Source organism: Osmerus eperlanus, unplaced genomic scaffold, assembly GCF_963692335.1.
Source record: "Osmerus eperlanus unplaced genomic scaffold, fOsmEpe2.1 SCAFFOLD_351, whole genome shotgun sequence".
NCBI classification, from domain to species: Eukaryota; Metazoa; Chordata; class Actinopteri; order Osmeriformes; family Osmeridae; genus Osmerus; species Osmerus eperlanus.
Window position 1 is genome coordinate 1 of NW_026911514.1, and position 13,628 is coordinate 13,628.

The 13,628-nt window shown below is 42.0% G+C and overlaps 1 protein-coding gene across 1 annotated transcript; it reads right to left on the minus strand.

Moving 5' to 3' along the window:
- Positions 1–2,752: 2,752 nt before the first annotated feature.
- On the minus strand, positions 2,753–7,119 carry LOC134016160 (RDS/peripherin-like protein xRDS35). The gene is given in 9 exon segments (XM_062455564.1): positions 2,753–2,889; positions 2,892–2,915; positions 2,918–2,966; positions 4,076–4,322; positions 5,464–5,606; positions 5,608–5,757; positions 5,759–5,850; positions 5,853–5,895; positions 6,970–7,119. Coding segments are annotated over 9 exon segments (1,035 nt in total).
- Positions 7,120–13,628: the final 6,509 nt, after the last annotated feature.

The window sequence follows — 13,628 nt, forward strand, 5'->3', positions numbered from 1 at the left end:
AGCCTGATCTCACCATTTCACTACAGAATACCTCAAAGCCTACAAAGAAACATTAACATTACATTACATTACATTAATGGCATTTGGCAGACGCTCTTATCCAGAGCGACGTACAACAAAATAAAGGTAAGAGATGTGGCCCTTACTGTACCCCTAAAAGATCTCCTGGTGTTTGATAAAACGTAAGTCATTCATATTTATGTACAAAGAAGATTACACATAATGCATTCCTTTCAACGGCTGACAAGATTGGTTCCATGGTGTTTTTAGTTCCTTTTACATAGCTTCCCAGGAGGACTACTTACTGTATAGGGTTTAAACAAGAAAAAAATAACTCAGTCCACCCACTATGAAGTTTAGGCTTTGCAAAATAATAAATGACTTTTTCTTTATTCACCCACACAATTAAACACTAATGGAAAGATAATGAAAGAGAGACAACGCAAGTTTAATTGATCAACTCAAATTTGACATTTAGCTTATGCTGATCTCAGAATATTCCAAAGAGGCTGATGAGCCCGTCACAAGGCCTGCAAGCATCTTCTGGGGCAGGCAGCAGGACACAATTGACAAGATAATTGCTTGTCAGATTGTCAGACTGCTGTTTGTTGTCCCCGTCTATTCATTCTGAAATTCAGGGGAGCACTAAATAAAATTGTGGTTTTGTCACATAAGCTCCATCCCAAATAGCATAAATGTTAAATAGAAAGAAAAATGTCACCTCATGAACACCATTTAGTGTGGCCGTGGCTGACGCATTTTGGCACAAAGCCCTTATCAGAGCATCAGACAATGAAAGCTTCATGCGTCAGCCACAGCCACAATAAAGGGTATTCATTAGGTGACGTCTGTCTTTTTTTTTCAATTTGGTATGCCGCCATTTTCATAGGTTTTACTGTGGCCTTTTTTTTTTTTTACTGTAGCCTCATTGATTCTTTTCTTCGTAACAGAGCACCCAGCCAGCAGGCTTCAGGAGGAAGCGTGCCCGGTATTAATATTCTGTGGCAATTATTTTTAGTTTGTGGATATGAGCCGCACGGGTACACTTTCTATAGAAAGTGATACTGAAAGTGATGCTTATCCATGGTGGTGACATTAAGCATGGTTTTCAGTGCTTGGTTTTCAGTGCTTGGTTTTGCCCAGTAGAGGTATGCCAGTGTTGTCTTGATAAACATTAAGACATTTCCAAACACACAATAATAAGACAAATTAGAATTTTTCATGGTTCAACCCCCACATCACTCTCTACATGTTGCTTACATTATTGCTTTGACAGCAGTGTAGGTATTAGCTGCCTGGATTAGCCTTTAGTTTGTAAAGCGAGAGACAGAGAACACTGACATCAATTGTCAGTCTTCATAATCCTATTCCTCTCTCTGCTTTTACACAAGAAGAGAGGGATAACCAATGTAATATCCCACATTAAATTGTAATTAATTTAATGCAATTGAATATTTTTGGGAATATACAGCATTTATTTAATTTGCCCAAAAATCTAGCACGTGCTGCCTATTTTGACAAATATACATTTGTGAAATTTCAACATATGAAAATTTTTTATGGGTGTGATGCTGAAGGCGGCACGGATGGTGCAGTGGGTTGCACTGCCGCCTCACAGCAAGGAGGTTCGAATCCCCGTCGGCCAGGGCCTCTCTGTGCGGAGTTTGCATGTTCTGCGTGGGTTTCCTCCGGGTACTCCGGTTTCCTCCCACAGTCCAAAGACATGCAGGTTAGGCTGATTGGAGAGTCTAAATTGCCCAGGTATGAGTGTGTGAGTGAATGGTGTGTGTGCCCTGTGATGGACTGGAGACCTGTCCAGGGTGTATTCCTGCCTTTCGCCCAATGTATGCTGGGATAGGCTCCAGCCCCCCTGCAACTCTGTTCAGGATAAGCGGGTTAGGAGAATGAATGAATGTAATGCTGAGGGAGATGGAGGACGAAGAAATAAAGGCTGAAGAAGGACTGATGAACAGAAAACAATAGTGGGAAGAGAGATGGAGAAAGGGGAGGAGTGTAAGATACCCCACAAAAAATGGACGAAGGAATCGTGGCACTTTAAAAACCCAGAGCTACTCACCTCATTAAGAATTCCAAACATCTTTTTACTCAGACAGGAAAAGTCATCAAACAAAATGAAAGCATGACAATGAAACGAAAAAAATGTCTGGAGCCAACAAAGCAGTTAAACTTAAATCTTTAATAGGTTCCTGTGTGGTAGTTGTTATTTCTCTTTCTGTCCATTTATAGTTACACAGCAGCGCACTGAACAGATTGGTACACTACAGCCAGCATACAAAATACAAAGGGGTGGAGGGAAGCTGTACATTACTACAATTTATTGGTTAAATGCATTTATTAAATCGCCTTTTTCATGTCACCATATCATATTTAACCAGATGTTTCAGGTCAAAGGCAAGAGTGTTTGTTGGGTGGACTTTTCCTCATAGATTCTTTGTTCAGATCATGTTAATCAAGATTTGAGGAGAAAGGAGTTGAAACCCCCCCCAATCAGTTTTTGGAGAGCGTGAGTTTGTGTGAGTGTCTGTGTGTGCATACCAGTATGTATATGATTGTGCGCACATTCAGGTGGACTCATATGTGGCATGCATGTTTGCACATAGTGCGTGTGTTCATCAGCATATGTTTACATTAAAATGAATCAGTACTAGTGACAGAAGGATGGCTAGGTGTGAGTAGCCGATGGACTCTCGTAAAGGGCCTGGAATGGCTCCCCCCACCCAGGACCTTCCCTTTAGCTAGCAGGCGTGGCGGCCTTCTCCCCCTCCGCTGGTGCTGCATCCACCTGGGAGAGCTGGAAGAACTTGAGCACGGAGTCCGTGAACTCTTTCACCGTTTCCTTCACGCTCTTCTCCAGGAGATACCCCTCGTCTCGATTTCTGTGTTCTCCTGCCCACAACCGCCTCCATAGCAGTCTGCAGGTATCGCAGGCTCACCAGCACGGTCATCTACGGAAAAAATATGGGGGCAGGATGAAGGGTGAAGGTGAGGGTGGATGATTAACAGGGCCGCGAGCAGTTAATCAGAGGGCCTATGCTCGAGATACAAAATGGCTGACACAGGGCAGGGGGCATATGCTTCAACATATGTTGGTGCTGATCTGTGCACCTGCCGGATGATTGAAGAAGGTGTAGGTAATTTCAGAAGGGCACGGTGGAAATAATTAAGTGAAGGAAGTGGGGGGGAAAAAAGGATGGCATCATTTGAGGATATCTGAGATTTCAAGAACATTTCTAAGGATGAGATGTGCAGTGCATGAGATGCTGAAGAGGGGCAGACAGATCGTAAAAAAGGATGAGGAGAGCTTGCTAAATGAAAACATGTTTGATTCACTATTGGAGTATCTGTATTGAGAGAGATAGGTTGAGAATTTGACTGGAACACCAGGGAACCAACCTCCCACCCCCATTCCATGAGATTAGTGTAATGAGCGCTTATTGACTGCTTTAGTTCAGTTTAACCTTGTGCTAAACCTAATGTTTTTCCTTCAACATCCCATTTCCCGTCGTGTAGTGTATCCATCATTACACTCAGATATTGCTTTCCTGAGGGAAGGCAGACCTCCCACTGTCCTACCAGAACAAGTTACTGCAACTAATTATTTTTCCCATGGGGTCTCTCACCCAGGTTCTAACCAAACCCAGCAGCAATTAGCTGAGCCATCTGTCATGAGAAGGTCACATGGTGCTGAGGCTGCAAGCCCAGAAATAATGATTGCTATGATTGTACTGTATAGATTGCAATGATTGTAATGTTGTCATTATTCAGATTGATGGTAAATATCTGAATGTAATCATCATAAGCAGATTGATTGTAAATATTGTAAGTGTTGTAATGAAATCGTAATAATCAGACTGATTGTAAAGATTGCAACAGTTGTAATGTAATCATTGTAATCAGATGGATTGTAAAACTTGGAGTGTGAGCATTACAATCAGATTGATTGTGAAGATCGTAATGTTGATAATGCAATCATGTTCAGCTGTGAAAATTGGCATCTGGCTGTCCTCTGGGCTATCCTAAATCATCTCCCGGCCCCATGTTCCCCAGACTGTACCTGCAGCAGGAAGACAGACAGCACCCCGGCCCCGATGGTGTTCATCAGGCCCATGTAGTAGTTGACCAGGGCCTGGCGGCAGCCGCGGTTGTACAAGTTGAGCTCCTCGGTCTGGTACTCGTAGTTGTAGTGGGCAGTGTTGTTGGTCAGTCGGTACTGGATGCAGGGCCGGGGGGAGCTGGGGTTGCAGCAGCTGAAGGGGACCCCGTCCACCAGGTAGCGCCCGTCGACATTGCTCCTGATGCGGCTGGAGGTCAAAGAATGTAGGGGAGTTAATAGTTTCAGTGTTAGCGTTAGCAATGAAAGGCTGCTTCTTTTTCCCTTTGTACAGGCTGCCTTTCACCAACAATTTTACCTTCTTTGTGGTATTCATGATAAAACTATATCCAGTAATTCACATAATTATACTGCCTTCTCTCTTTTTTTTTTTGAGCTTTGGCATTTACAAGCTTTGGCATGTAACTTCATGTTCATTTTCTGTATTAGCATGGTGTACCAGCATACTGTACTGACCTCAGTGTTAACATGCATATTCAGAGGGAGAGGTTGTACTGTGTGACTATAGAAATCAAATTAATGAAATGATTCTATTCGTTAAATGCTTTGCTTTGAGCTACTCTACCCTGCATGAGAACTGAATTGCAATTAGGTTTCGTATTCAAATGTAATTCCTTTTGTGGTAATGATTCTAGCTGCTGCCTGTGACCAGTGCACTTCATTGCTGGCTATGAGTATTTTATGCTAATCAAATTAAGAGATCTCATTATTCTATATAGTGAGTTGGTTTAAAAACATCTTCTAGGGAGCTGGGGTTTCATTAGCTACTTTCCCACAACTGATTTAATTAGTTAATTAACAGTTCAGATTTACACCCATGCACTTTCCAAAATATGTAAGCAGCAACAAACTGCTTAGATACCTAAGAAATCAAGTGATGCGAGTCATCAGGGTAATCAGCTGCTTTAACTGCTGAAAATAAGTGCTGAGTAACAACAGAAACCTGCAGTCATCCAGAATTCCTAACTTGGTACCGTTCTATCAGGGTTCACTGTCCACTGGTACCCATTACTGTTATCATGGTCCCCACCTGTCCTCCCCACCACAAAAATTACACTGTTTCATATCTATGGCTGATTTTATTTCATGTTAAAAGTATCATATGAAAGATTGTAACTAAAATGTAAATTATTACTAAGGTTAAGGTATTTTTAGTAAGGTACTTTTTTTACTATATGTTTTATACTGTGCATTATATGTATCATATTGTTTTATGTTGACACTGTGCTGGCTGCTACCTTTGTCCGGACTCTCTTAAAAAGGTTAGACAAAAGTTAACGAATAAATAAATCCCTTCCTCACCGCCACCACACACTACACCCAACACTCACTCCTTGACTTCTTTGGAGGTGAAATCCAGGTAGCGGTTGCTGATCCACTGGACCTCGAACCAATCCCTGTAGTTGGTGTTCCCGCAGCAGCGGAACTCCATCTGCAGGTGGTCGATGGTCTCCTTCTGGGAGCAGCGGCCGGGGCGTGTCCGTGTCCTTGTAGAAGCGGATGCCGTTCTTCAGCCCGATCTTCAGCGAGTCCTCCAGGTTGCCCTTCATGGCGTAGCTCATGATCACCGCCAGCAGCATGAGGAGGGTGAAGAAGCCGGAGAGCAGGTAGAAGGGCTGCATGAAACGTCTTCCAGCGTGGGAAGCGGGCCACGTCCAGGGAGTCTTGGCAGATCTTCCCGGCAAAAAAGTTGATGCCCAGGGAGGCCAGACCGGCCACATCAAGGTGTTGGGTACGGCGTGGATCTCTGTGTTGTCCATCACCTGTGGATGGGACATCATGACCAGTGTTGCAAACACCACCATTTCAGGCCTTATAAAGGTTGTGGTATAGGACATTAATTCAATTCAATTCAATTTATTTTCTATAGCGATTTTCACAGAAGACTGTCACAAAGACTCTTTACAGAGTGTATTAAACATATCAGCCCTAAGCCCCCAATAACATTTGAGGTAAACAACTCCCTTAGTGAAGAAAAACCCCCAAACAGTGGCGAGAAAAAAAGCATATTTTTACTTGACACCAGAGTGCAGTCTTCCTGCATACAAGTGAATGTACAAATGAAAGAATAAGAAATATAAAACTATTCATAGCACTGAATGTGCTTTTAGCGTATGGCATTATGTAATGTATATCAAGCCCATAATGTTTCTATAGGGACACTGCACTGCTCCAAATTCAATGATTCCATGACAATATATTGAAGTACATTGATTTTTAGTCACAAATCTGGGCCCGTAACCATGGGTACAAGCCTCTCACTATCACACTCAAATCTGCTCAGGCCTCATAAGGACATACTCACACCCAGGGAAGCTATTACATCCATTTAATCTGCCTAGGCCATGTTTATAAATACACTCATCAAATCCAAATCTGCATCAGAAGGTCAAGTCACATTAGCTTCTATGGAATGAACAGAAATGTTTCATATTTGAATTGGAAGAGGTCTTGCCATTACATTTCTTCCCCTCTAATGAAATTGAACAGCTATGCAACTTCCATGGACAACATGCCGTATTCCTTTATTGGATATGTTGTTAATTAAAGGTCTTACAAACCATTTGTCTGGCTCGATATTTCCTTGAGCAGGCTGAAGTTGTACTCCACCTTGCTCAAGTGCATAACAGCAGTGTTCAGTGTTCTTGAACCAGTGACCCTCAGGTCCAGAAAACAGTAATTTCACTTTCCCATGTCTGCTCTGTCACTCTACTCTCTCTACAGTACATAGCCGTGTAAAATGTGTGACAGCTTCAAATATATCACCGACCTTGCCAGTAAAATGTTTCTTACAACACCCTAAATGACAAATGGGGTCATTATGGCATTCCTAGTACCTCAGCTCTCTTGTGTAGTTCGGTCTTCAAAAAGATCCCCAAGGAAAACGTGAAGGTCCCTCCAAGGACAGCCAGCCAGGATAATAACCAGAGGGCCTGAGCCATCCGCACGCGTTTCTGGAAGGGGAACTTCATCTTTAGCAGAACCATGGTGACAGGGGCTTCAGGACCGGAGGAGGAATGATGAAGAAAGTAGCTTTGGAATGGACTTCTGAGACAAACTGGAAGCAGAAAGATTTGAGAAAATTAGGATGATAAATAGCAAACACAGATCAGAGACTTGATTTATAAAGATGATAAAATCCTGATGAACACAATGTCAAAATTGTGATCAAGCAGTGGTGCACTGTAATAGCGGTAGAGTGAGGAAGAAAGAACAAAAATTATCTATCGCTTTTTTTAACAGACCAGGTTGTTTATGAGCTGTTGTTGGTTTCAACGTACAGGAGAGGATTTGTGGCTCTGTCGGTCGGTTTTGCCGAGAGCTATTTTCCTTTCAAAGACGGTACAAGAGTTCCGTATGGTGTGAGAAAGTAAAGATGAGTAATATTCCAAAATTCCCGGGAAACAAATAAATCCTTAAAAGTTATGAATTGGATAATCCAGCAGCGCAGTAGTGTCGCTATAGTGATTTTGTTTTGGGTGAGTGATCCGGTTCCAAACGTTTTATTTCCTTCACCTTGCTGGTAGTAAAGCAGCCAGACCCCCAACAGGCCAGACGCCCTCAGTCCTGCGGTGGGTACCCCAGTAGACCTGCGCCCATGGTGAAAGAGATACACAGTGGATTTGCCCCAGCCTCAAAGTCTGGGGCTTCTTACCTGTAATCCCCCACCTCGATCCTATTAAACTTCCCCCTCCAATGGGAAACCAGGCCACTGTCTGATCAGTACACCTGCCCTACTCTGTACAGTGAAAGGGGGAAGGATCTCCATGGATGATTCAATTAAGTGTGACAGGTAGAGAGAGTGAAAGAGATATGGATTTATGGAAGGACTGATGCAGAGGTGCACAGGGAGACCAGGCCTACTGGAACTAATAGCAGAATAATTGTTAAAAGTTAAAAACCTTGAACCTACCAATCTGCCATTCTGATTTATTTTAGTGAAAGTTGACTTTCAATAGTTTAGCAAACTGGGAGTGCAATTAGAATGTACAAAATAAGCATATTTGATGTATACAATTTTTTCCCACATAGATTTGTTCAGAGGCATTAGATTATCTGGTGTGGCACAGGTCTTATATGGCCGCCCTGGCCAAATAAAATGATTCACTTACATCAACAAATTACACATCAATACAGAATTCTTTCAGACTTATTTCAGAAATGTTAACATTATGGTTCCATTGCAAATCCATGGCCATTTGTCTTTGAAAGTTTTATGGATTGACCTTTCCATGGTATATTTTGTTGTTTAGGCATTTATAAAACATATATACATATTCTATGACTTTTTTTGTTCAGTTGGTTTATTTGTTTTATTGAAACACAATACATTTGAGACTAGAAAGGGCATATCCACATACACAGTGTCATCTACCTAGCCAAAGCATGTATGAGAACTGGAAGAGATTATATCAAACGATTTAGAAAGCTTTGTGGTGTTACAGGTGTAGTGCTATAATCCAGACTAGGGCTAGACAACAACAGTCCTTGAGTGCAATACTAACATTGCATATTGTCATTTGGGGAAAAAGAATGCATTGCTATTTTGAAGTCCTTGACACTTTGAAAAATATTTACATATTCTGTACAAATGCTTTGGTGCAATGGCATGTTATAAACCATGTTCCAACTGGTAGCTTAACCCATCTGACTGTAAGCAGTGCCATGTATAAATACACTTTGGACACTTCATTTTAACTCGTTTTTACGTTTAATGTTTTTAGCTGTCAAACTGAGGCAACCACTAAATAAATGACTGGTATACATAATTTGGAGGTAAGAAAAACAGCAAAGCAGTTGGGCACCACTAAATATGCTTTGACAGCCCTATACAGGCACTCAGCCCGGGACAGGTTAGATTAATCATACATTAATTTTAAATTTATGATGTAAATTTGTTGGGAATAGTATCTGTATTCATATTGCCTGGTGCCTCACTATCTGTACATCCCTTTTCACACATGTACAGTATATTTACTGAAGGACTACAACTGTTTTTAATTATCCCTTATCCTGGGAGATCCTGAAGGCAGTGAGTTTTTTCCATTTAACCGTTTTCACCATTTAACCTCAGAAATACTGGCTTATGCACTTATTGTAATTTTCTAAGAACAGCAACATACATAAGTAATATTTGGGAAATAATAGGTTATTCATACAAAGACAAAGAAATCCCCTAAGTATTTGCATAATGCATTCAAATGGAAATCTACAGTCAGCAGAAATCAATCACACAATTGCACAATACTGCAGCCTGCAGGAACAAGGAGTCAAGATAGATGAAGACAGACAAGTCTACTTAACACATATTAACCCCAAAATAATAAATCCATCCCTCACGTCATGTATAAAACCGCAGGCTATTTTCTACAGAACCGACAGGTAAATCAGGCCTTCAGAATGTAGCTTTTTAGAAGGAACATGGTGTTTGAGGGAAGGGATTCAGGGTCATTTTGGGAGTTTCCTTGGTTTCTTAAGACTCAGGATTTTCATGCTGCATTAATCTCTACTGATGCAGAACATAAAATACTACTTGCATCTGGCTAATGTTTTCTTAATGAGAAGGATACAAATTTTATCCAGCCATTTCACTAATCATCTGATGACTTATCAAACTTATCAACAAAAACAGATGGCGGTAACTACATTAAGAGGTATATCCAATGCTACAAAAATATGTGGGGGAAACTTTGGTTAAATCATTTCCACACGCACACAAGCACACACACACACACACACACCGGTTCCCTTTTGTTCATTGGAAACCACGAGGACATCCACAACAAACAAAAGAAGGGGCTTGTAAATCTGGGCACACCATTGGCCTGCACCTCTACCACATTTGAGGGAGAAGAACACCACTACATTACATTACATTAATGGCATTTGGCAGACGCTCTTATGGAGCAATGCAGGGTTAAGGGCTTTGCTCAAGGGCCCAACGGCTGTGCAGATCTTATTGTGGCCACACCGAGGATTGAACCACCGACCTTGCGGGTCCCAGCCATGTACCTTAACCACTACAGGCCGCCCCACTACAGTATGGGATGTAAAATAGAGGCTGCTCCTCTCTTCCTGCACACTGTCCCGCTTCATAGTGGCTTTCTCTCCCCATTTAGGGACTCCTCTTTGGCCCCACTGGCTACACCTCTAACACTGCCTTTGCCCTCTTGCTCCCCTGGAGGTTGCAGGTGGCGGATGAAGTTGTCCAGCATCCTCTGAGCAGCTTGGTAGGTCACGGTTCCGGCCTCATTCTCCAAGCTACTTCTATTGACGCCAACCCTCCCTTCGCTGATCCGCAGCCTCCACTTGCTGATGATCTCATCCTCTTCTGAATCCCTTTGATCGCCCCCTTCTGGAGAAGGGACGTTCTGCAGGGAACCAGCAGACTTTGCGGCCGCTGGGCCAGGCTTTTCCGGGCTCCGGTCCTGATAGCACTGCTGCTGATTACCGCTGGGGTCTCTCCCCTCTGGGCAGACTGACAGAACATCAATCGGAGAGTCGAGAAGGTGTTTCCGTCACCCCGTGCCCCCCTCTTGCTGGGGTACGGAGCATACTGGAGGGGGAGATTTGCTGTGGGGTGAGCTGCAGGTGGGGGATCAGTAAGGAGGAGGGAAGACATCCTTCAGCCTCCTTTCCACCCTCGAGTTTGCTCATCGCTTCCTGGTCTGCCGTATGGCCTCCCTCTGGACTAATTCCATGATCTTGCTCCTGTTTCAAAGGTGGAGCGGTCATGGCCCTGTGCTGGCTTCCCTCTGACTCCTGCTGCCAGTTCTTCCCATATTCCTCTCCTTCCTGCACCAGTGCTTGTGACTGGCCATCCCCAGGGGTCTGGGCCTGGTCTGGGACAGCATCCTTCAGTTGAGTGACTGAGACTGTGGCAGGCAGCAGGGATTCAGTTACAGCTTCTTTGGACTGGAAAAGTTTATCCAGCAGCTCCTGCAGCAGGGATGGGATCTGAGGGAGAACCAGCAGCCATTCTTTAATTCAGTCATCAGAACCATGCAGCAGTTTCCATATGCACATTTGTAATTATATTATGTGAACTTCACAGCAAAATGTTTAGTGATAAGTCAGTTCCAGTCGGGATTATCTTGGTTAATCCCTACTGGACTCAACTGTACTCTTTTACAGTAGAATTGACACTGGACATTTGTGCATGCTTGTATTTTTATGATATTTATATTATATTAAATTTACCAAAGATTTGGTACCAGGTTGTTTGTGAGCTGTTGCTGGTATCAATTTACCAAAATGTTAGCCGATCAGTTATTTTCAGAATTTAATGTATTGATCAGTTTTTGACTTTAAAATAGTTTTCCCCCGATTACACTGTTGAGTTGCAGATCAGTAATGCACAACAACAGATTCCTATATCATCAGATTTTGCTTATTTTCTGGTAAATTTTACAAAAGAAAGACAAAGGCGGCCCCCACCTTTCTGGGGCTCTCAAACTCTGCAATGCAGGTTGCACAGACTATCTAAAATCCCTTTAAAAATTATAGTTGGACTTGTTATTTACTTATTCTATTGTACCTGCATTTATGTTGTTTTTATTGTAGTTACTCTTGTTTTCTGAGATCATTTTTTACTATATCTTTTGATTGCCCTTCCCCTTAGGAAAGCACTTTTAGCAGCTATAAGAAAACATTGTGCACATTATGTTCAGAATTATTATGTTGCTAAATCTAAACTGAAAGCAATTTCACGAACCTTGATAAGTATGAGTATACTTGTGCATGTTGTTTGTTACTTTTATTGTTGCTATTGGCCTTATCTTTTCAGGAGAGGTTCTTACATTAATAGTCTTCAGGGAGAGGATGGTGGCTTGAGCAGCAGTGAGCTCCTTGGTCAGGTCAGAGATCCTCTGGGTGAGGCACTTTTGCTCCACGTCCATGCTCAGAACCTGTCATGGCAGGAACAGCACAGTTCACAGAAACGCAAAGTACAAGGCACTACCCTGACACAAGGGGCTTATTTAGATTATATTCATAACCAATTATAGTTGATTATTAACTATGAGGTTGGCACTTCAGCTTTGCGCAAAAAAAAAAAAAATAGCAACATGCATTTTGGAAAAATGTACATGCTAATCTCAGCTCTTCTGAATTATGATAAGTGAAATCATAATCATAAAGTGAAAGAAAACATAAACTGGGCCATACGGTGTCGTGGATGAATATAGCAATGGTTCTGGCCTGACAATATCCAAACCTCAGGTCTCACCATGGTTTGAAGCTTCTGCTCTAGAAGTTTATTGCTTTGCTGAGTGCTGGAAGTGTTTTCCTTGAGCCTGAGAGAAAGAAGAATAGCAGGCGATAAAGCTGGATTACACTGAATCGGGCAGGATTGCTGGGTCCGTTTAAATGTATTACATTTGAGAGCATGAAAAAATCAATCATACAGAATAACACACATTCAATTAGCATGTATCGGACATAAAAGAGCACCAAGACCTTCTCTGAAAACAATTGCATGACCGTTAGTCGTATTATCTGAACGTGGTCATCTATGGTCATCTATGCGGCAAATGCGTGAAAAATGTGATGCAAATACGTCATACGCCAAATGTGAATCCATACCTATTGAAACTATCCTTGACACAGTTCAGCTCAGCCTGGGTTTTCTGCAGTTCCTCCTCCATGCACTCCATACGCACTATTGTCTGCAGCAGGCTGTGACGTAGCTCTTCATTCTGCTCCTGCAGGAACCTGGAGACAAGTCATAACACAACTCAGAGAGAAGAAAGGGTACAATCCGCAACAACCAAATTTATTTTTCACAACACTTCCTCTGCCTTACTGTTGTCCAGACAACAAGGACTGCAGCAGAACTCTGCTAGAGTACTACTATCAGGACTGGGTCCTGGCAGCTTACATGAAAAGCTATGTCGACCTTAGTCTGGGACTATTTGCTTCAGCAACTATTATTGCAACAGGGAATGAGAAAATGGTCACATGGAAGATGGTCACAGAGCAGTCTACATTCTAAGTATCTAGCCATTAAAATCTATTATTGTGTCTTCTAGCCCATGACAAGTATTCACAGTATATTAAATTGTTTATCATTGTTAGTATTCCAGCACTGTTTTTTGTTTTTTTCATTAATCATTTGTAATACAGCTTTGATAACACCATGCCTACTGATGTCATGCAACAATTTTACATTTGAATGTGAGAATAAGAAACAGACACGCAGTTACAGAAGAATTATAGAGCTAAATATTCTGGACACCTACAGCTTTTCCTGGATTTTAATTGTCAAGCAAACCACAATAGTACACCATAGGAAGGTTGCGGTTCCAGAAGCATATTAATACATAAGAAGATGTCAACAAGGAACTTACTGGGCTCGTTTAACATCAGCCACAGTATCCTGCGAAAGAACAAGAGCAAGAGAGGTTGGTTGTTAGACTTCAATACACATGCCTGTGAAAAAGCAATTAATTCAGCAAAATCATGTTCAATGGAAATAATAAAAGATAATTTGAAAATA